The sequence below is a fragment of the Carcharhinus amblyrhynchos genome, chromosome 25 (assembly GCF_965287045.1).
Source record: "Carcharhinus amblyrhynchos chromosome 25, sCarAmb.v2.hapA, whole genome shotgun sequence".
NCBI lineage: Eukaryota > Metazoa > Chordata > Chondrichthyes > Carcharhiniformes > Carcharhinidae > Carcharhinus > Carcharhinus amblyrhynchos.
Genome location: NC_137348.1, coordinates 4382928 through 4406564, shown reverse-complemented (window position 1 = coordinate 4406564; position 23637 = coordinate 4382928). Strand labels below are relative to the sequence as shown.

Sequence of the window (23637 nt, the reverse complement as noted above, 5' to 3'; positions counted from 1 at the left end):
AAAAAAATTCTTGATGGTGTGAAATGAAACACTTTTAACATGAAGTCTTTTCAGGTCTGGTGTAACACAATGCAGGATAAAAGCTAACTCCTCCCCTCCAGTGTGGTATTTCCTTTCCCAGACTTTCCCCTTGAAGCTGCTAATTGATTTCCAAATTGCAGATTGTGATTCCTGTTTTACTTATGGGAGGTGGTTTCCAGCTCAGTAGGTTTGGTCTAAATTCCACATGCAGGACCCCAGAGGAGGCAGGACGCTGTTCTAACCTCCAACACCACCCAGTTCTCCTCGGCAGGGACAGCTGAACTGAAGCTGTGCTCTTTTTTTCTGTCATCTTGAAGACACAAAGAGCCTCCTTTGCAAATAAGAACATAAGAAATAGGAGCAGGAGTAGGCCATCCAGCCCCTCGAGCCTGCCCCGCCATTCAATAAGATCATGGCTGATCTGTCGCTGCTCAGTTCCACTTTCCCGCTTTCTCCCCATAACCCTTAATCCCCTCTCTTATCAAAAACCCATCAACCCGTGTCTTAAAAATATTTAGCGAGGCAGCCTCCACCACTTCAACGGGCAGAGAATTCCAGAGATTCACCACCCTTTGAGTGAAGAAGTTCCTCCTCAACTCCGTTCTAAACCACCCCCCTTTTATCTTGAGGCTGTGCCCCCTAGTCCTACTGTCTTTTTTGAGCGGGAAGAGTCTCTCCACCTCTATCCTGTCCATCCCATTCATCATCTTATACGTCTCAATGAGATCTCCCCTCATTCTTCTAAATTCTAACGAGTACAAGCCCAGTTTATTCAGCCTCTCCTCATAGCTCAACCCCCTCAACTCCGGTATCAGCCTAGTAAACCTCCTCTGCACTCCCTCCAAGGCCAAAATATCTTTGTGCAGGTGCGGCGCCCAAAACTGCACACAGTACTCCAGCTGCGGCCTCACCAATCCCCTATACAGCTGCAGCAAGACCTCCCTACTTTTATATTCAATCCCCCTCACTATGAAGGCCAGCATCCCATTTGCCTTCCTGACCACCTGCAAGCTGGGTTTTTGCGACTCATGCACAAGGACCCCGAGGTCCCTCTGCACCGTCGCCTGCTGCAGTTTTTCGCCACGTAAGTAATAATCCTTCCTACCATTCTTCCTACCAAAGTGGACCACCTCACACTTGCCAACATTAAATTCCATTTGCCATTTCCTGGCCCATTCGCCCAGCCTATCTAATCCTTCTGCAGACTCTCCACACCCTCCGCACAATTTGCCGTTCCCCCAATCTTGGTGTCATCAGCAAATTTCAACACCCTACACTCGGTTCCCTCGTCCAGATCATCTATATAAATGGTAAAAAGCTAAGGCCCCAGCACCGACCCCTGGGGCACTCCACTAGTCACCATAAGGCAATTCTTTGCTAATTGTCCTTCTGCTTTTTGTTCTCTCTTTTGAAATTTGGACATGCAAGATCAGGAGATTGTTTTATAACATCTTGGGGAGGGGGATGGTCTAGTGGTATTATTGTTGGACTATTAATCCAGAAACTCATCTAATGTTCTGGGGACCCGGGTTTCAATCCCGCCATGGCAGATGGTGGAACTTGAATTCAATTAAAAAAAAAGTCTGGAGTTAAGAATCTACTGACGACCATGAAACTATTATCGATTGTCGGAAAAACCCAACTGATTCACTAATGTCGTTTAAGGTAGGAAATCTGCCTTCCTTGCCTGGCCTGGCCTGGCCTAACGTGACTCCAGAGCCACAGCAATGTGGTTGACTTTCAACTGTCCTTGGGCAGCTTGGGATGGACAATAAATGCTGGCCGAGTCAGTGACACCCATGCCCCATGAATGAGTAAAAACAAAATCTGTTTCATCTTTCAAAATGGCTGGGAAAAATCTATTTTAAAGCTGGTAGGTTATTGACACATGAATTGATTTCTTGTGCCAAACACCAAAAAGACTTGCTTTCAAATGTACCAAGGCTTTTCTGTTGGGTATTTCTTATTATTATTGCAGGCCCTTTTTTCTAACGAAGCCTTTTTAAAATTGTGAAGGGATTCAATAGAGCATATGTGGAGAAGATGTTTCCACTTTGTGGCAAGGGAAGAATCCAAGCCCAGGGGTCATTAGTGGATGCTGGTTACCAATAAAGTCAGTCGGAAAATCAGGAGAAACCTCTTAGCCTAGAGAGTGGTTAGAACTTGCTGCCACAGAGAGTTGTTGCGGCAAATAGCATGGATGCACTTAAGGGGAAGAGAGAGAGAGGGGGGAACAGATGGATATGTTGATAGGATGTGATGAAGACAAATGGGACAGGAGGCTTGTTTGAGGCGTAAACACTGATCAGGGTCAGATGGGCTGAATGGTGTCTTTCTTTGATGTGTATTCTATATAACTTGCATGTCAGAATTCTGAGAGGGTTTTGAGATTGTATCATCATGTCCTTGTAGTCCTTTGTCCCTCATATGTTTATAGAACTCCTCTTTAAATGTATCCATACTGTTTGTGTCCTAATTTTTAAAATTGCGCAGCAAACCTGGAGAGTTTGCCTTGTATAATTGCCCTTGTATAATTCACCAATCAGCAGACGACCTGATGGTTTTGGGAAAGATCAGACTAGAACCAGAGGCCACAACCTCAGGCGAAAGAGATGGTCCTTTAAAACAAACATGAGGAGGAATTTCTTCAGCCAGAGAGAGGTGAATCTATGGAACTCTTTGCCGCAGAAGGCTGTGGAGGCCAGGTCATTGAGTGTCTTTAAGACAGAGATAGATAGGTTCTTAATTAATAAGGGGATCAGGGGATATGGGGAAAAGGCAGACGAATAGGGATAAGAAATATATCAGCCATGATTGAATGGCAGAGCAGACTTGATGGGCCGAGTGGCCTAATTCTGCTCCTATGTCTTATGGTCTTATCAGGAGTGAAGTAGGCATAAATTCAGCAAGTGCAATGCACTACTAAATTAAACAACCTGAGCTTGCTTTCTGTTTTGTTTTAAAGTCCTCCTTTAAGATTGGCTTCATTCTTTATCTGCTGAGGGACAAGTCCTATGTAAACACAAGATAGAAATAACTTATTTATATCATACCATTCACAACCTCGGTGTGTTTAAAATGTTTCACAGCCAGTGAAATATTGTTACTGACGCTGTTGTAATGTATAGAAACATGGCAACCATTTTGCACAAAACAAGAGTCCGCAGGCAGCAGTGAGAAGTGTGCCTCGATAATCTGTTTTATGGATGGTGGCTGAGGGATAAATATTGTATGGGGCACCAGGAGAAGCATCTGCCCTTTGACGTAGCAACCATTGGGATCTTTTATAACCATCTTAATGGACAGACATGACCCTGATTAAATGCCTTATTTGAAAGATGTCACTTCTTTCTGTGCAGCAATCCCTTAGTACAGCAATGGAAAGTGAGGCTAGGTAGTGTGCTCAAATGGATTCAGCCCATAATTTCCTGATTCACAGCTGCATGTCACTGCTCACTGAGCTAAGGCTGACTCCTGCTACATGGATTGGAATCTGATATTTAGCCTCGACACATCATGCTTTGAGAATTGCCTGAGCCGTTAATTTGCTAACACGCACATCCTGAATACTGACTGCGTGGGGAGCGATAGATCCAGCCTCCTTGTGTCTGCATCCGGAATGGGGCAACCCCACTCGAGCTGGATTCTAACTGCGGGATCAGATGGATGCCCTGTCTTGTTCCAAAGCTTTCAGAAATTTTTTCTAATGTTTTTTGAATTACCCCGTGGTTAGTGGTGGGTTGTAACTGAAAGCAGAAATGTGAAATGTAACTTGCCGTTTTCTTCATGCATGGTGGAAACTCTGAGGATGGATGTTTTGGAAAAATTAAGTGGCAAGTTGAAGTGGAAAACACATTTCCTGAGCATAAGTGATTCAAACAGTGTGGAAAGTACCTGCAGTGTGGTCTTGAGTGTGGGACGTTGAGGGACTTAGCAGTTTCCGATGTAGGAAAAGCGCCTCTGCAGTTTCCGATGAGCAGGTTTGTAGCAGTTTCCTTCCAGCATGCCCCTGCACTTCACTGAGAAGTTTCAGGCCTTTTCTAAAACAAGCATCAGCCCAGCCTGGCAACTGGAGCTGCAACCATTTGGACTCCCAGGAGGCTGAGTTCAAATCCTTCCTTTTCACTGACCCATAAGATCGTAACATACAGGAGCAGAATTAGGTCATTCGGTCCATCGAGTCTGCTCTGCCATTCAATCATGGCTGATCCGATTCTCATCCCCATTCTCCTGCCTTTTCCCCATAACTCTTTATCCCTTTATTGATCAAGAACTTATTTATCTCTGTTTTAAAGACACTCAATGACCTGGCCTCCACAGCCCTCTGTACAATGAATTCTACAGAGTCACCACCCTCTGGCTGAAGAATATCCTCGTCATCTCCATTTTTAAAGGAGCATCCCTTCACTCTGAGGTTGTACCCTTGAGCTCTACATTCTCCCACAAGTGGAAACATCCATTCCACATCCTCTCAGTATTCCGTAAGTTTCAGTTAGATTCCACCCCCCCACTCCTTCTAAACTCCATCGGGTATAGACCCAGACCTGCAACTGCTCCTTATATGAAAAACCTTTCATTCCTGGGATCATTCTTGTGAACCTCCTGTGGACCCCCTCCAAGGCCAACACATCCTTCCTTAGGTATGGGATCCAAATGATAAGCATCCAGTTCTGATTGAAGCAAAAGGGGGCAGTGAAAATTAGCAGATAAATAGAACTCTGGAGACGCATCTTTGATTGGCAGCACACACGGGAGTGGTTATAAGTTGGCTTCAGGTCCAGATATTATACTTGTCCTGCTTAAGGAGGAATCATGGACAGCACAGTGGCACAATGGTTAGCACTGCTGCCTCACAGCTCCAGGGACCTGTGTTTGATTCCCAGCTTGAGTAACTGTCTGCATGTTCTTCTATGTCTGTGTGGGTTTCTTCTAGAGCATCCTGCCACAGTCTTGAAGATGTGCAGGTTAGGTGCGTTGGCCAAGCTAAATTCTCTCTGTTTACCCGAACAGGCACCTGAGTGTGGTGACTAGGGGATTTTCAGTAACTTCATTGTACTGTTAATGTAAGACTATTCGTGACTAATAAACTTTTAGAAGAGCCATGACCGTGGGAAATAGTGTTGGGTAACTTGATAAAACAAAAGGGGGGGGGCAACATCACCTCTTGCGTCATCCTGACTTGGACACATATCACTGTTGCTCCACTTTCACTGGGTCTAAACCTTGGACCTCCCTATCTAACAGTACTGTGAGAATACCTTCACACAGATTGTAACGGTTCAAGAAAAAACCCCATTGTTATCGCCTCAAAGTATGGGCACTAATTGTTGGTCTTGCTGGTGATGCCCACATGCCACAAATGATTTTTTAAAAAATTCATTTATATGCACATTCATTTTGTCTCCTGCTCTAAATGCACACTTGGAAGATGTAACAGCTGGATTTTTAGCCTTCATGGCTTTACTGGGGTAGGTGTTTGCTGTCAGAAGAAGCATAAGTAAAGCAGAGCATGACTGCGAGTACTACAGTGCAATGAGACAATATTAAACCTCCAGTAACCAACCTGTAACAGTTAACAGCTTGTTATTTGCATAAGAGTTCAGGAAAAGACAAGTCAATGGTTATGCTTCAAAATCAATTAAAACCTGTCAAATCAAAATTATTCAAAACAAGGGGAACAAGTACAGTCTGTAGGGGACGGGAAGAAAGAAGGAAAGGAGCTTTTGTTGGATAGGAAACGTTAGTGATGCATCTTCTTGTACAGAATTAAGGTATTTGAATTCCTCTTCCCCAGCATGCTGCCTTCTGAGCTTATATCCGGTGGACTGAACTCGACAATGTTACATTGAAGGACTGCAGCCGATAGGAAACAGCTGAGCATCCCTCAGATTCCTTAGCTTGGGGAAGTGACCCACAGTGCAGGATTACTAAGAGCTGCTTCCAAGTTTTGCAAGAGCAAAAAGGAAGAGCTGGCCCCTAGGGTTTCTGCTGATTCAGCAGTTGGGTTTCCACATGTCGTTGGAACCTGGCTGTAAAAGTGAAAGGGTGACGAGTGCCATATTTAAGGCAGTGACATGTAGTTGTTATGCACTCTGGGCGAGAGACAAACAACTGGGCAGCATAATAGAAACAAAGGACTTGGAGGAGTTTATTTAGTCCCTCAAGCCTGTGCAGCCTTACAATGAGAGCATGGCCGGTTTGCAACCTAACTCCATATATCAGGGTTTTCCTTCATTCCTTTAATTCATCAATTTCAGGTTTAAAATTAGAAATTGATTGAACGTAAATTGCTGTTTATGGAAGAGTTCCAAATTTTTATTCCCCTTTTACATGTAGAAATGTTTCCTAGCTGGATCAATGCACCTAGTCTTGTTTTGGAGACACTGTAATGAAGTTTTTAAAAAATTCCATCTCATGCTATATTGATTTTATGTGACATGACGTAGAGTTTCATTATCTTGGATTTTTGAGTCTTTTAACTTCCTAAATGTAAAATTATGAAGCAACAGAGTCTAACTCCTTTCCAGCATCAGAGCAGTACACTTCAGTGTAAACTGTGTATAAACCCGTATTCAAACAAATAAAGTGCCCTATTTATATTGGCAAGTTGTTCATCAACTCAACCCACAGTCTTACCAGAATCCAATATTTAACTGCCAGCATGAACTTTCGCATCTATTCCAGCTTTACGTACACCCACCTCTGGAGTGTATTTCATGCCGAGTTCAAATCCTGAGACATTGCAGTGTAAGCTGTGATTGCAACATTGGCCACATCTGTTTTAAAACTATATCCAACAGTTTGAAGTGTTTTCCCATAGCTTATACTCACAACATTAAAACAAAAATATGATTCACCTATGACACACTGAAGATGACCAGTTCAAACTCGCATTGTAAAAATGGCAGCAACCTTTCATCCAACCCCTATGAGTATTAAAAAAGTGTGTGTTGGAAATACTCAGTAGGTCTTGTAGCTTCTGCGGAGAGAGTGAAAAACAAAGTTCTCATTTCAAGTTAAATGAGATTTTATTTTCCACAGAACTGGGTATTGCCGTATGAGCCAGCCCCAAGTTTGTGGCTTTTTGATCGCCTTATCTATGTAAACGATCAGCTCACCCAGCAGTTGTGGTTTCTGTGGTAACCTGCAATACCAGCGTATTGTTTTAGACTGCTTAACCAAATCGGATCACTTTTACTTTGTCTGATGATTTCATACGGATTATCTAGTTTGAGACTTGTTGGAACTACTCTATCTTATCCCCTGTAGTCATGAAAAATATGACTTGCATTTTACAAACATCTTTCATAACCTCTGAAAGGGTATCACCCAATACTGTACTTTTAAAGTACAGTAACCATTGTGAAATGGGGGAAAAGGGCAGAGAATTTGCACACAGCACAAACTCATTAGCAGCAATATGATAATCTCATGTTGGTGATGTGGGGATAAATTTTGTCCAGGATGTCAGACAGAACTCCCTTGTTCTTTCAGTAGTTCCTTGGTTTTTTTTTGCATCCACCTGAGAGAGCAGATGGGAAGCTCAGTTTAATATCTCATCCAAAAGGCAACACTTTTTGCGGTACTCAGCATGATGCTGACAGTGTTAGACTTGGGAGTGGGACCCAAACCCACAATCTTCTGATTCGAGGGGCACTGCTGCTCCAACTGAACCATGACTGACACCTGAAGTAAGAGTGAAGGGCAGGATGATGAAGAGTAAGGAATATTGGAGCAAGACTGTTTCAGGTCACTTCTGCACTTCATTACTGCCTTATATAAATTAAGTTTATTTATTAGTCACAAGTAGGCTTACGTTAGCAATGCAATGAAGTTATTGTGAAAATCCCCCAGTTGCCACACTCCAGCGCTTGTTTGGACCCACCAAGGGAGAATTTAGCATGGTCAATGCATCTAACCACCATCTTTCGGACTGTGGGAGGAAGCCCCCACAGGCACAGGGAGAATGTGCAGGCTCCACACAGATAGTGACCCGAGCCAGGAATCGAACCCGGGTCCCCAGCGCTGTGAGACAGCAGTGCTAACCACTGTGCCACCATGCCGTCTGAATATATTTATATTGTTAAAGAGCAACTGACAGCAAAGGTACCTTTCCTTGGCTACACTTGGAAATATAAAAGAATCAGTTTGCCACCCTCCAGCTCCAGCAGCAGACTACTTTTTCTAGATACTGGCTGCACGATCCTGAGTTGTAAACTGGCTCCACTGGAAAATGAATGAGGAAGTCCTAGAGAGAGGTTAGTATACCATTGTGGTCCCAAAGACAGTTCAGAAATGCTGCAGAGCCTTTAGAATAAGGCTGATGGATGCCCCCGGTGAAATATTTTGCACTAGCTGACTAGTGTAGCTTAAATATCAGAGGGGTGATCGGATAGAGCGTTTTAAGTTATGAAGGGTTTCAATAGGATAGGCGTGGTAAGATGATTTCATCTGTGGAAGAGACCAAAACTAGAGGCCATAACTATAACAAAGGCAAAATACTGCAGATACTGGAAGTTTGAAACATAAACAGTAGATGTTAGAAATACTCAGGCCAGGCAGAGCTATGGAGAGAGAAGGAGAGTTCATTAATACTTCAGATTGATGACCTTTTGTTAAAAGTGGAGTATGCCTAAAGGAATGGTTGAGACAAAGAACAGATTACATAAGAACATAAGAAATAGGAGCAGGAGTAGGCCATCTAGCCCTTCGAGCCTGCCCCGCCATTCAATAAGATCATGGCTGATCTGTCGTGGCTCAGTTCCACTTTCCCGCCCTCTCCCCATAACCCTTAATCCCTTCTCTTATCAAAAACCCATCAACCCGCTTCTTAAAAATATTTAGCGAGGCAGCCTCCACCACTTCAACGGGCAGAGAATTCCAGAGATTCACCACCCTTTGAGTGAAGAAGTTCCTCCTCAACTCCGTTCTAAACCGCCTCCCCTTTATCTTGAGGCTGTGCCCCCTAGTCCTACTGTCTTTTTTGAGCGGGAAGAGTCTCTCCACCTCTATCCTATCCATCCCATTCATCATCTTATACGTCTCAATGAGATCTCCCCTCATTCTTCTAAACTCTAACGAGTACAAGCCTAGTTTATTCAGCCTCTCCTCATAGCTCAATCCCCTCAACTCCGGTATCAGCCTAGTAAACCTCCTCTGCACTCCCTCCAGGGCCAAAATATCCTTGCGCAGCTGCGGCGCCCAAAACTGCACACAGTACTCCAGCTGCGGCCTCACCAATGCCCTATACAGCTGCAGCAAGACCTCCCTACTTTTATATTCAATCCCCCTCGCTGTGAAGGCCAGCATCCCATTCGCCTTCCTGACCACCTGCTGCACCTGCAAGCTGGGTTTTTGCGATTCATTTAGATTCATTTAGGGGAAGCTAGGGAAGAATAGTGGCACAGTGGTTAGCACTGCTGCCTCACAGCGGCAGAGACCCAGGTTCAGTTCCCAGCTTGGGACACTATCTGTGTGGAGTTTGCATGTTCTCCCCATGTCTGTGTGAGTTTCCTCCCACAGTCTGAAAGACATGCTGGTTATGTGGATTGGCCATGCTAAATTCTCCCTCAGTGTGCGTGAACAGGCACCGGAGTGTGGCGGCTAGGGGATTTTCACAAAAACTTTGTTGCAGTATTAATGTAAGCCTACTTGTGACTAATAAATTAACTTTAACTATGTAAATGGGTAAGGAGGATACTTGTTAAAGCATAAATACCAGTTGGGCTGAATGATAGCCTGTATTGCATTAAATTTACAGTTAATCATTCATACATTGTAAGGACCTTTGTTTTGTGGTTATCTGAGTGGGCTTTCACCCCTTTTTCAGTGATAACACATTAGGTAACAGACATCTGGGAATATCTGATGCAACTCGACTTCAGTATTTTGCATCAATCCAAAAAAAATCCCAGTGAAAACATTTTACACAGCTGCTCTTGACCCATACTGTGAGACCTTCTCAATCATGGTACTTCTGAGATCTCTGGAAATTCATCAAACACTTCAGTTGACCTTGTGCTATGAAACCTTTTCGATGTTTAATCTCTCCTTCCCTCCATCCTATCAAATCTTCCCTTTTGATCATCTTCCCACTGCACCCCCTTCACTTGCGCAAAACCTATGACATTTTTAATTTTCCCAGTTCTTCTGAAAAGTCTCAGACCTGAAACATTAACTGTTTCTCTCTCCATAGATGCTACCATTCACGTTGAGTATTTCCAGCATTTTCTGCTTTTAGCTCAGATTCCCAACAACTGCAGAGTTGTGCTTTTTCCTCAAGAGTTAATGTTCTGTCCAGTTTTATGAGTAGGGGAGACCTCTAGATGTGGAAGAGAGTTTGAGGTTCTTGGACACAGGCAGGAAAGAAAATCTGGCCACAATCTGATCAGCCATGATTTCATTGAATGTCAGAGTAGGCTTGAGGGGCCGAATGGCATCTTCCGACTAATGATCTAATGAGATGATTTGAATCTTTGGGCTTCGTCTTGAGCAAACCTTATATTTTTGGCTCTTCTGGTGAGTGAACAAAAATTGGGCTTTGGAAGCAGGATTCAAGGCAACAGAAAAACCAGGCTTGGTAACAAAGCTTTGAATCTGTAGTAAACGCTTCAAAACAATTTTGAGTTCTGAGGAACTTTGTACCTTGCAACAAGCATGATGGGACTTCAAAACAAATCACTTTAAATTCTACATTTCATTGATCTGGACGAGTTTACAATGCTGAAGGTACCTTGACGGGTCCAATGCCAAAACTTTAAATGAATGTACTTCTTGGAACTGATGTCAGACCTGTAGCGTAGCTCATTGTAATATTTATACAGTACAGTTACATCAAAGTATTAAATCTACAAAAAAAATTGGCCCAGTCCGCCCGAATGTAATTTCTTACCACTGTTGCTTAGTGACAACAAATGTTACCGTACGTAGTGCAGTAAATTACTTTGTGAAACGTGTTCATTTTTTCCAATGAGTCACAGCTGAAAGGCAATCTATGCCCACTTTTGAAAGGCCTTTATATTACATGTTTAACCAGTATAGGTACTCCTAGCTTTCTCTTAAAATGGTGGGATCAGTAACAGAGATTAATCTTTGAAACAGCAACAACGATATGCATTCATATGGCGCTTTTAGCATGGTAAAATGTCCCAAGATCTTTCAAAGGAGCGTCATCCAGCAAAACTTGCCACTCGACCACCAAAGATGAATGAGAAGAGATGATTCCAAGCTCGCTCAAAGAGTTTATATTTTAAAGTGGTCTTAAAAGTGGTAGAGAGGTTGTAAGAGTGAGTTTGAGGGCTTAAGTCCATGACATCTGAAGCCGCAACCTGTATTCGTGGAGCAGTTAAAATTGCGATGTGCAGGAGGCCAGAATTGGGGAAGGGCTGTTAGGCTGGAGCAGGTTACAGAGGTGTGTGTGTGTGTGTGTGTGTGTGTGTGTGTGTGTGTGTGTGTGTGTGTGTGTGAGGATGGGGGGGGGCAACCACTGTGGACAGATTTAGAAATGAGGATAAGAATGTTAAAATTGAAACATTATTAAACTCGGAGATAATTTGAGTTTGTGAGCAAGGGTGATGGATAAACATAACAGCAAAAATATTGCGGCTGCTGGAACCTGAAGCAAAAACAGAAAATGCTGGACAAACTCAACAGTTCAGATAGCATTTGTGGAGAGAGAATAGAGCCAACGTTTGAAGTCTGGATGACCCTTCATCAGAGCTGAATGAAGGGTCAGCCAGTTTCGAAACATTGGCTCGATTCTCTCTCCACAGATGCCGTCAGATCTGCTGAGTTTTTCCAGCATTTTCTGTTTTTGTGATGGATAAACGTCCTTGGTGGAAATTAGGATTCGAGCAGCAGAACTTTTAATGAGCTTAAGTTTATGTAAGGTGGAAGATGGGAGGCTGGCCAGGAGATGATTTGATTTATTATTATTTTCACGTGTATTAGTATACAGTGAAAAGTATTGTTTCTTGCATGCTATGCAGACAAAGCATACTGTTCATAGAGAAGGAAAGGAGAGAGTGCATAATGCAGTGTTACAGTCATAACTAGAGCGTAGAGAAAGGTCAACTTAATAAAAGGTAGGTCCGTTCAAAAGTACGATGGCAGCAGTGAAGAAACTGTTCTTGAGTCGATTGGTACCTGACCTTAGTCTTTTGTCTCTCTTTCCTGACAGAAGAAGATGGAGGAGGGAATGCCTGGGGCACACGGGTCCTTAATTATGCTGGCTGCTTTTCCGAGTCATTGGGAAGTGTAGACAGAGTCAATGATGGGAGGTTGGTTTGCGTGATGGATTAGGCTACATTCACGACCTTTTATAGTTCCTTGTGGTCTTGGGCAGGGCAGGAGCCCATACCAAACTGTGATACAACCAAAAAGAATATGCTTTCTATGGTGCATCTGTAAAAGATGGTGAGAGTTGTAACTGAGATGCTAAATTTCCTTAGTCTTGTGAGAATGAATGTGATGTTGGAATAGTCATGTCTAATTTTAATCAATATGTTAATTCTGTGCAGTGCTGGGGTCATTTGAAAACTGACTGCAGAATAATGCTAGATATGACATGTTTGCTGACTATTGCCTAGAAAAAAGTCTTGCCATAACTTTCATTTCCTTGGGTCCTTCCTCTACCTGGCTAGTCTGAGAGATGTGTTGGTTCGTGATGTCGAGAAGCAAATGGTGCAATCTTTGCAGATGGAGGAGGATGAATGTTCGAGGCTTAATGCAAATTTCCAGTCTCAATCCAAGGGATCAGCTATCTTGCTGCTTTTCTGCAGGGCTGGTAGTTGGGGGACATGTGTCACAACACTTGTACGCCAACAGTTATCTTGTAACAACCTAGGGGATGCAAGCTGGCACATTGCACAATGTATTGCACTTTGTATTTTGCTGAATTTAAAGTGGTCTGTCTCTTTACGGCAAGGAGGTCTAATTGCTTAAATGCAGGGATTCATTTGAGGTTGTGATAGTGAGGCAGGTATGCTAAACGGGGTCAATTCAGTAGGAATTGGTGCTTTATTTTAGCATTGTTTTGGTGTGACAGGCAAGATACAGAAATTTTTTTTGTTCTTAGGTATAGAGATGTACATAAAGGATAATTGCATTGATTTATAGAACATTTGTTTGTCAGTAGATACGTTGAATAAAGATGTTACTAAGTCATGGTATGAATTAAAATGCTGTTCCATTAACCATGGGTCATGGGTTTGAGCACAGGATGAATATTTCCTTTGCTAACTGCAAGATGTTAAACTTAAATGTTTTTAAATGGAACATAAAAATCTTTGGATGGGGGTTATGGGTTGCTTTGGATTAAATTGCAGCTTTTTAAATTTATGTCCATATTGTTCTCAAGAATGGCAAATGAATTTGCATAAATTGAACTTTGTAAGACAAATTAAATCTGCTATTACTTGTGTAGATTTTCATTCTTGTAGCAAGTTCACAAGAAAATACTTCAGATTGTCACTGGGAGTGTCAGAGCAATGCAGCTTTGTACTAGAGTACAGAAAGAGGCCATTTGGCCCTTCAAGGCTGCACCAATCCCACCCAGGCCGTATTTCCCTAACCCCACACATTTAATCCCCCTGACACTAGAGTCAATTTATCATGATCAATCAACCTAACCCAATACATTTTTGAACTGTGGGAGGAAACCAGAGCACCTGGTGGAAACTCACACAGACACGGGGAGAATGTGCAAACTCCAGTGACTCAAGGCCGGAGGCTAACCTGGGTCCCTGGTGCAATGTGTCTGATGACTTAAAAAAACAATATGAACTACATTTCTGATTTTTGCGGTAATGGTGTTGTAGTAGGACTATTTCTAAAGTTTGCAGGCATATGAAGTGTTTACATAGCCCTGGAAGAAAAACCCATTACAGGCAGATTTTCTTCAATTTTGTTTGTTTGAAGTGATGGTTCAATAAGCATACAAGTTGAAAGAAACAAAAGCTTGCATTTACATAGCTCCTTTCCTGACCACAGGACGTCCCATATCATTTCACTTCACAGTCTCTGCTGTATTTTCTAAACTGTGATCTTTCTTATGTGCCAGTTGCTGTATTTATGCTTATTGGAATTGATACTTGCCCACTGGGATTGCTGTTTTTAGAGAGGATGGGATTAAATAGTAAAACAAAAGTGTACATTCCAACAAAGTTGAAATGTTCAGAACAAATAAATTTCTCAGTTCTCTTTTTGAGTGTACCATGGATGTTGTATGTATTTTACCCTGTTTTATCAGCTGGTTTCAATTTTGTTTCACCATAGATTAATTCTTAGAGTCATTATGGCACCAAAGGAAGCCAGTCGGCCCATTGAGTCCATACTGGCTTCCAGTAGAATGATTTGATCAGTCCCATTCCTCCACTCTATTCTCATTGCTCTGCAAGTTTATTTCTTTCGAGTGCCCATCCTTTTGAAATCATTTACTGTCTCTGCTGCATAAAAATGTCCTTCCTCACAATCCCCCATCTAAGAACATAACATAAGAACATAAGAAATAGGAGCAGGAGTAGGTCAACTAGCCCTTCGGGCCTGCCCCGCCATTCAATAAGATCATGGCTGATCTGTCTTGGCTCAGTTCCACATTCCCGCCCTCTCCCCATAACCCTTAATCCCCTCTCTTATCAAAAACCCATCAACCGGCGTCTTAAAAATATTTAGCGAGGTAGCCTCCACCACTTCAACGGGCAGAGAATTCCAGAGATTCACCACCCTTTGAGTGAAGAAGTTCCTCCTCAACTCCGTTCTAAACCGCCCCCCCTTTATCTTGAGGCTGTGCCCCCTAGTCCTACTGTCCTTTCTGAGCGGGAAGAGTCTCTCCATCTCTATCCTATCCATCCCATTCATCATCTTATACGTCTCAATGAGATCTCCCCTCATTCTTCTAAACTCTAACGAGTACAAGCCTAATTTATTCAGCCTCTCCTCATAGCTCAACCCCCTCAACTCCGGCATCAGCCTAGTAAACCTCCTCTGCACTCCCTCCAAGGCCAAAATATCCTTGCGTAAGTACGGCACCCAAAACTGCACACAGTACTCCAGCTGCAGCCTCACCAATGTCCTATACAGCTGCAGCAAGACCTCCCTACTTTTATATTCAATCCCCCTCGCGATGAAGGCCAGCATCCCATTCGCCTTCCTGACCACCTGCTGCACCTGCAAGCTGGGTTTTTGCGACTCATGCACAAGGACCCCGAGGTCCCTCTGCACCGTCGCCTGCTGCAGGTTTTCTCCACGTTAGTAATAATCCTTCCTACCATTATTCCTACTCTTGTCCAAAGCTGTAAATCTGTGTCTCCTTGTACCATCAGCTAATATGAACAACTTTTATTTGTTCATTCTATCTTCTGTATTTAATATTATGTCTCAAATCTTATCATAATGGATTCCAAGCTTTTTGCTCTTCTGGTTCCCTTGACATATGTCATAAAGACAGGGGTTAGAGCTCAGAAAATGTTTAATGACCCCTGTTGCCAATAGTCAGTCTTCTTAGGATCGTGGCATATTTGACAATTTCTTTCTTGTATTGTGTCTGCCCCGACATTGAAATTGCACCCGGTCAGAATCTGTACCAGCCTCACACCAGTGAGTTCTGTGTAATTGATTGTTATATTTATTAGTCTGTAATGTGGTGTTGTGTCCGTGAGTAGTTGTTCCAACACCAACATTATCAGGGCAGGGCAAAGGCTGGGAATCCTGCGGCAAGTAACTTAAATCCTGATTCCCAAAATTGTGTCCACTATCTACAAGGCACAAGTCAGGGGTGCAGTGGAATACTCTCCACTTATCTGGGTGAGTGCAGCTCCGACAACATTCAAGAAACTTGACACCGTCCAGGGCAAAGCGGCCCCGCTTGATTGCTACCCCTTCCACATCAACGAACAGTGGTAGCCGCGTGTACCAGCTACAAGATTCACTGCAAGAATTCACCAAGGTTCCTTAGGCAGTGCTTTCCAACCCATGACTACTATCATCTAAAAGGTCAACAGCAGCAGATATCTGGGCACAGTTACTAGTGGTGAAGTGACTTAAATGGGATGCTGGCCTTCATAGCGAGGGGGATTGAATATAAAAGTAGGGAGGTCTTGCTGCGGCTGTATAGGGCATTGGTGAGGCCGCAGCTGGAGTACTGTGTGCAGTTTTGGGCGCCGTACTTACGCAAGGATATTTTGGCCTTGGAGGGAGTGCAGAGGAGGTTTACTAGGCTGATGCCGGAGTTGAGGGGGTTGAGCTATGAGGAGAGGCTGAATAAACTAGACTTGTACTCGTTAGAGTTTAGAAGAATGAGGGGAGATCTCATTGAGACGTATAAGATGATGAATGGGATGGATAGGATAGAGGTGGAGAGACTCTTCCCGCTCAGAAAGGACAGTAGGACTAGGGGGCACAGCCTCAAGGTAAAGGGGGGGGGGGGTTAGAACGGAATTGAGGAAGAATTTCTTCACTCAAAGGGTGGTGAATCTCTGGAATTCTCTGCCCGTTGAAGTGGTGGAGGCTACCTCGCTAAATATTTTTAAGACGCGGGTTGATGGGTTTTTGATAAGCGAGGGGATTAAGGGTTATGGGGAGAGGGCAGGAATGTGGAACTGAGCCAAGACAGATCAGCCATGATCTTATTGAATGGCGGGGCAGGCTCGAAGGGCTAGATGGCCTACTCCTGCTCCTATTTCTTATGTTCTTAAATCAGAGCTGCGAATGAGGCACAATTGGAGAAGCAGAGATATCTTTAGGAGGATTGTAGGACGAGAAGAAGTTACAATTTGGGGAAGGGTGAGATCACTGAGATTTAAAAGCAATGATGAGATTTTTAAAATCAAGGCACTGCCAGAACAGATCCCAGTGTAGGTCAGCAAATGCGGGCAATGTAACTAACAAATTCAATATTTTACTTGTCCACTTTGTTAACCTGACTCTCGGCAAACTACCAGGCGAATCAGATTACTGTCTTTAGTCTGGACCTGTATGGGCCAGGGAAAAGATAATTGATTTGTGCCCTTCTCTGACCATAAGACATGGAAGCAGAAATAGGCCATTCAGCCCATCAAGTCTGCTCCACTATTAATTGCACTCTTGACTAATCTGAAATGAAAATCTTGAACTCCGCTTTCCCTCCTTATCCTCATTACCCTTGAATTACGTTACTGATTAAAATTTGCTTTGCAGTAAAGAATTCCACAGATTTCACTGTCCTCAAAGAAATTCCTCCTCATCTGTCTTAAATGATTGACCCCTTTACTCTTGAGATTATGTCCTCATAGACAGCATAGATCTAAATTCCACTGCTTTTCTGATTTCGAATCCTTGAAGGAGCCAGTAGCGCAAGAACAGCCCTTTCCAAATCTTCAGGCAAACAAAAGCAAATGGGATGAAACAGCACAGCAGAACTTGAAGCTCAAATTAAGCAACTTCTCAGCGTTTTAGGATGTCAGGACCACACTTTGGGCATCCTGGTTTTCTAGACTGTGTTGTCTGTGTGGTGTCAGGCATGGAATGAGGAGAATCTCAAGAAGGCAGCACTCAGATGTCATATAAGTTCTTAGAATTCTGGGGATTTATTTCTCGTCAACTCCTCCTCAAGTATCTTCCAGAATGCATATAAATGTAATTATCAGTGAGAACTTGAAAACCCCAGTGATTTTACCAGCTGTCGGAAATATTTTGTGGGATGAAGTAAGTGTAATATTACAAAGCTTGGTAATTAAAGTGAATGACCACCATCTAACTGGCGTAACAGGGTTTAACTAGGTGCTTCAATGAATCGTGTGTACAAGTGTTACAATTTTAGTTGCGTTTTTTTTCCTAGAAGCTCTGCACCGTCCAGATTTCGAGTCACAGGGCCTGAACGAAGCTGCCCGATGGAACTCCAAAGAGAACTTGCTTGCTTGTCCTAGTGAAAATGACCCCAACCTCTTTGTTGCACTGTATGACTTTGTTGCCAGCGGGGACAATACACTCAGCATAACCAAAGGTGAGTAGCAAATGGCATACTTCCAAAAGACATTGCCAAATTCATTCATGATAGTTGAACTTGATACAGAGCCAGGATATACTTCAGCGATAAAGTGGGCTGGAGTTGGATGGGAGGTGGGAAAGCAAAGGATGCCAAGAGGAGAAGGAACAGTACCTGTTAACCTAGGCTATTCTCGCAAGTGACTAAATCCCTGCCGATGGGCATTCTACTTGTGCAACCTGACGTTATGGTGAACGAGCGCAAAATCGATAATTTATGAAGATATCAAATGGGATTTGGTTTGCCATCATTTTGGCACCAATGTGGCAGAGTTTTCATTTAGCAGCTAAAATTAACTTTGGACCCATGCCACTTTATGACCTCTTGCAAGAATTTTTTTAAAGAGTGGTTCCTAAAATATGTGCAATTCTGTGCAATTGTTTATGAGTCACTTGATATTTGAGAGTTTGTCAACATTTCAAAATTGGAAATCGTTGTCTTCCAGCTGATTTCTACATCCACCATTTGATGGTGGCGATATTGTAGTTCATATCACTGTGTGAAAACATTCACTAATTCAGAATTTACAATTTTTCATCTAAATGTAACCATTTAGGGTGAACAGTGGAAAGCTTTTTCCCAGGTTGGAGGTAACGATCACGAAGGGTCACAGATTCAAGGTGAAGGGGGCGAGGTTTAACTCAGATATCAGAGGGACATATTTTACACAGAGGGTCGTGGGGGCCTGGAATGCACTGCCAAGCAGGGTGGTGGAGGCGGACACGCTGGGATCGTTTAAGACTGATCTGGATAGCCACATGAACAGACTGGGAAAGGAGGGATACAAACGAATGGTCTAGTTGGACCAATGAGCGGCGCAGGCTTGGAGGGCCGAAGGGCCTGTTTCCTGTGCTGTATTGTTCTTTGTTCATTTTATAGCCTTCCCAAATGTTGAATTCTTGGCCTCTTCTGATGATGGTTGGCAATTAGGGGGAGGCAGAACTAGAATTGCTAGTTTAGTTTGATTTACTGTGAATAATAATTTGCCTGATGTCTGGTTAGTAGCTTGAAATAGAAAACTGTATTCCTGAATCAAAGTTGGGTTGGAGTGACACTATCACTCTTGTTTTCATGCTCAGGTGTTTGGGTGTATATCAGTATAAAATCACATGTTACCAGGCACACTGAAACACTAAAGTATGGAAGCCACTTACATTGCTTTTTGGAGACCATTTTGCATCTAATTTGTGTTCTCAATGGATGCAGTGTAAATCCAACCCTGGACTGGACCACCATATGTAGTTAGTGTTTGCATTTTGTCTGTCTTGCCCAAGTCAGGGAAATCTATCGACAACTAAATGGGAAGCAAACCTATTTCCCCCATAACTTGGGAATGCATCCTGGTAGGTCAGCCAGAGAGAGGTTACTTGCTGGCATTATCTTGTTACTCTAATGACTGAGGAAGACAGTAGAATATTTTGGGAAGGAGATTGAGACCAAATGAAAACTCTGCCACATTGGTATCAAAAGTGGTGGTAAACCACATCCTATCTAACGTATTCATAAATTATATATTTTGCTTCCGTTTCTCATGTCAGCTTGCACTAGCAGGATGTTCGTTGGCAGGGATTTAGTGACTTGGGAGAATAGCCTAGGTTAACAAGCAGTGTTCCTTCTTGTCCATTGGAAAGTTGAAAGGATCTTCAAAACTCGATCCAGAATTACAGAGAACAATAACAGTGAGGTTAAGAAACGATGTTCTGTGCAATCTGAGCTCAACAAATGTTCAAGGAAATGGCTTCAGTTTGCTGAGTGTATGATGCAACAACTTGTATATTGAGACCTTCAGTAACTGATTCTCTTTCTGTCAGGTGAAAAGCTTCGTGTTTTGGGATACAACCACAATGGAGAATGGTGTGAAGCGCAGACTAAAAACGGTCAGGGTTGGGTTCCCAGCAACTACATTACACCTGTTAACAGTCTAGAGAAACACTCCTGGTACCATGGACCAGTCTCACGCAATGCTGCCGAGTACCTCCTCAGTAGTGGCATCAATGGGAGTTTTCTGGTACGAGAGAGTGAAAGTAGCCCCGGACAAAGATCCATATCACTTCGTTATGAAGGAAGGGTATACCACTACAGGATAAACACTGCGTCTGATGGAAAGGTATGTCCCCATTCCAGGCTATTGATATTGACGTGTTAAGAGTTTAAGTTTATTTCTTTGTGTCTCAAGTAGGCTTACATTAACACTGCAATGAACTGACTGTGACAATCCCTTGTGAAATATAATAATTGCATCAGGATTAACAACCGAAATGCCTGTGGAGTACACGTTATGTTCATTGATCAAGGCTTTCTGGTGCTTTGTGTAATTTGGTCATTTAATGTATATAAATAGAATTACAACATAGAAACAGGGGTAATTTAGCCCAGTTGGTTCATGCTTATGTTCATCCTGCAAGCAAACTTCCTCCTGTCTTGCTGATAAGGTTCCACATTCTCACCACTCGCTAGGTAAACCTTCCTAACTAACTGCACTGTGAAAGTGCTGACACCACATGGATTTCAGGGGTTCATGAAAATGGTTCACCACCACTCTCTTGAAGGCAACAAAGGATGGACGATAAACGCTGGCTTTGCAAATAATACACCATTAATAAATTTTAAAAATCTGTTGAATTCCCTGTTGGATTTAGTATCTTATATTTATGACCTCGGGTTCTTGGCCACTAGCCCAAATGGAAATGTCTTCTCTACATCTATGCTATCAAACATTTTCATACCCGTAAAGATTTCTTGCTCCTCATTCTTGATTTTTATAAAGAAATTGGGCCCAGTCTGTTCATTTTCTCCTGATGGTAATAGCCTCTCACCTCTGGTATTGTCCTTGTAAACCTCTTTTGCACTGTTTCCAGCACGTTTTTTTGTTCTTTCTTGTGATATGAAGACAAGGACTGACCTCTGAACTCAAAGCAGGGTATAAGAAGCTGTATGATTGTCCTCACCATTAAAGATTTGTCCGCTGTACTCTGCCTATATTTATTGTTCAGATCCTTCCATCCTTACGCAGTATATGACCTTCATTTAGAATGTGACTAGTTCTCAATTCCCACACGAATAAACTTCAAGAGGATATGTTTTAAAAATACCAAAATTAGGCATTTTAATTTTGCATTCTGCCCTGTTCAATGACCCAAATTGTGTAAATACGTAGATTACTATGCACATCATATGCTTGAGTGCTTTTGTCAAGCATCTGGTATTAGAGACAGAGCAGTATCTATCCGGTGGTTTATCGCATCCCTCAAAAACAACTTGACTGCTTTTACTCAGGATGAATTATTCTGCAATACCATTGTAGATGTTTTGCCAAAAAAAGCTGTTTTGTACAGTTTTAAATTCCACAAACTGCACTGAGATGAACGACCAATTAATGTTTTTGTTGGGGTTGGTGGATAAAAGAATATGAGCACCTCTGACTGCAGCATTTGCAAAATAGAAACATAGAGCAGTCTCTGTAGGTATGTTTCAGAGCATTACCTAAATAGAAATGCAGATGCAGAGTTTGATTGGAAGCTGTGTATTCCTAGATAGAAAGGTCCTACCTGATCTCAAAATATGATCCTCTAGCAGTTGGACATAATGGTGAGTGGAATACATTGGGAAATGAAAGAGGAAAATTGCTGATGCATTGGTGGTGTATTTGTTCTCTGAATGAAGGAACCACCTGCATCCCTTGAGCAACATCAATTAAGAATTTAATTCAGTGTCTGCATTTTGTGCCTTTTTAGAAAACAAAATCATTATTTTGAATCATGATTTGCTTTTTTAAACATAAGGTGAGAAGCTAGCTGGAAAGCTTCAAGTCTTGGAGAGCCATATTATTAAAGAATAGGGGAGAAGGTTGATCAAACTTTATAAAATGTAAATAGGAACATGCAAATATTGGAAATCTGGTCCAGCAAAGCAGTTGGTTGGTATTGAAAGGCGAGAAAAGTAAAAGTTTATTGATTTATTAGTCACGAGTAAGGCTTACATTAACACTGCAATGAAGTTACTGTGAAATTCCCCTATTTGACACAGTCGGTGCCTGTTCAGGTCAATACACCTAACTAGCATGTCTTTCAGAATGTGGAAGGAAAGCAGAGCACCGGGAGGAAATGCACACAGACATGGGGAGAACACGCAAATTCCATACAGACAGTGACCCAAGTCGGGAATCAAACCCGTGTCCCTGGCATTGTAAAGCAGCAGTGCTAACCACTGTGCCATTGTGCTGCCCGGCTGTGCCATCATTTCACAATATTTCGGCCCATTTCTGTCCATGTTCACTGTACATGTTAGCCTGTCTGCCCTCTCCACATATGCTGGCTGACCTGCTGAGTACATCTAGCATGCTTTAATTTATAAGAGAAGGGAACCATCATCAACCGCAAGGAAGGAAATCCTTTGAGAGGTTGTTATTCATCCTGAGAGAATTCTGTTGGGCTTTTTTTGGCAGTGCATAAGGTGAATCTGGAGCACAATATTTTTTAAAAAAAGATCCACCTTTTTCACTTGTTTGCCACTTTGTTTATTTTTATTTTCACATTATGAATAAAATATCCTGTGTTGCATTCCTGTGATTTCCTGGCCGGCTCTGCCTGCCTTTCGTTTCAGTGACGTAGACAGTATTTTTTTTCCAGGGACGGTTCATCAAAGAGACAGTTAAACTGCAGCATGGAAACAGGCCATTCAGCCCATCTGGTCCTTGCCAGTGTTAATGTTCCACATGTGCCATCTCTGTCCCCTTTTTGTCTCACCTATCAGTGTAACCCATCCCTTTCTCTCTGATGTGTTTATCTGCCTTCCCCTTAGTACGTCTATACTATTATTCTCCACAATGCTTTGTGTGTAATCATTCTCTATGTAAAAAAGCTCCCTCTGAATTCCTGTTGGACATATGCTCCTTTACTCAATTTGAACTTATTATCCAAGTACATGACATTATTATTCCCAATATCATTATTACTCCCAAAATGCCCCAGCTCACATCAATCTTTATTGAAATTCATTTGCCAAATCCATGCCCATTTCTGCAAGTTTATTAATTTCTTTTTGTATAATATTGCACTTTTCCATTGTTTTGACAATACCCCAATTTGGTGCCCATTGGTTTGCCAGACCCGACTAATTCTACTTCAAAAAATCTGTTTTACGGAAAGAAATTTCAACGCAATTTCCTCCGCCGTAATCTTTTATAGAGGTCATCCAATTGAATTCAAGCATATACAAGATTCTGCATTTTTGTTTTTTTTATTAGTAGGTTTACATTACTGTGAAAATCCCCTAGTCGCCACACTCTGGTGCTTGTTTAGGTACACTAAGGGAGAATTTAGCGTGGCCAGTGCACCTAACCAGCGTGAATTTCAGACAGTGGGAGGAAACCAGAGCACCTGGGGGAAACCCATGCAGAAACTGGGAGAATGTGTGAACTCTACGTAGACAGTGACCCAAGCCAGGAATCGAGCCCAGGTCCCTGGCACTGAGGCAGCAGCGCTAACCACTATGCCACCATAGTCATCCTTTTGATAAAATTACTTCGTAAAGTTATGTGTCAAACAATGTTCAAAAAATTATAAACTTTTACCCAGAGCAAACAGAAAAACCTTAGG

At 42.5% G+C, this 23637-nt stretch overlaps 1 protein-coding gene across 2 annotated transcripts in view; it reads left to right on the top strand.

Moving 5' to 3' along the window:
- Positions 1–23637, top strand: part of abl1 (abl oncogene 1, non-receptor tyrosine kinase) — a 180898-nt gene that overhangs the window by 106729 nt on the left and 50532 nt on the right. For both annotated transcript variants that reach the window (XM_080211795.1, XM_080211796.1), the window contains exons 2-3: positions 17834–17998; positions 19852–20147. In XM_080211795.1, coding sequence (XP_080067921.1) covers positions 17834–17998; positions 19852–20147 — 461 coding nt within the window. The remainder of the gene's footprint in view (positions 1–17833; positions 17999–19851; positions 20148–23637) is intronic.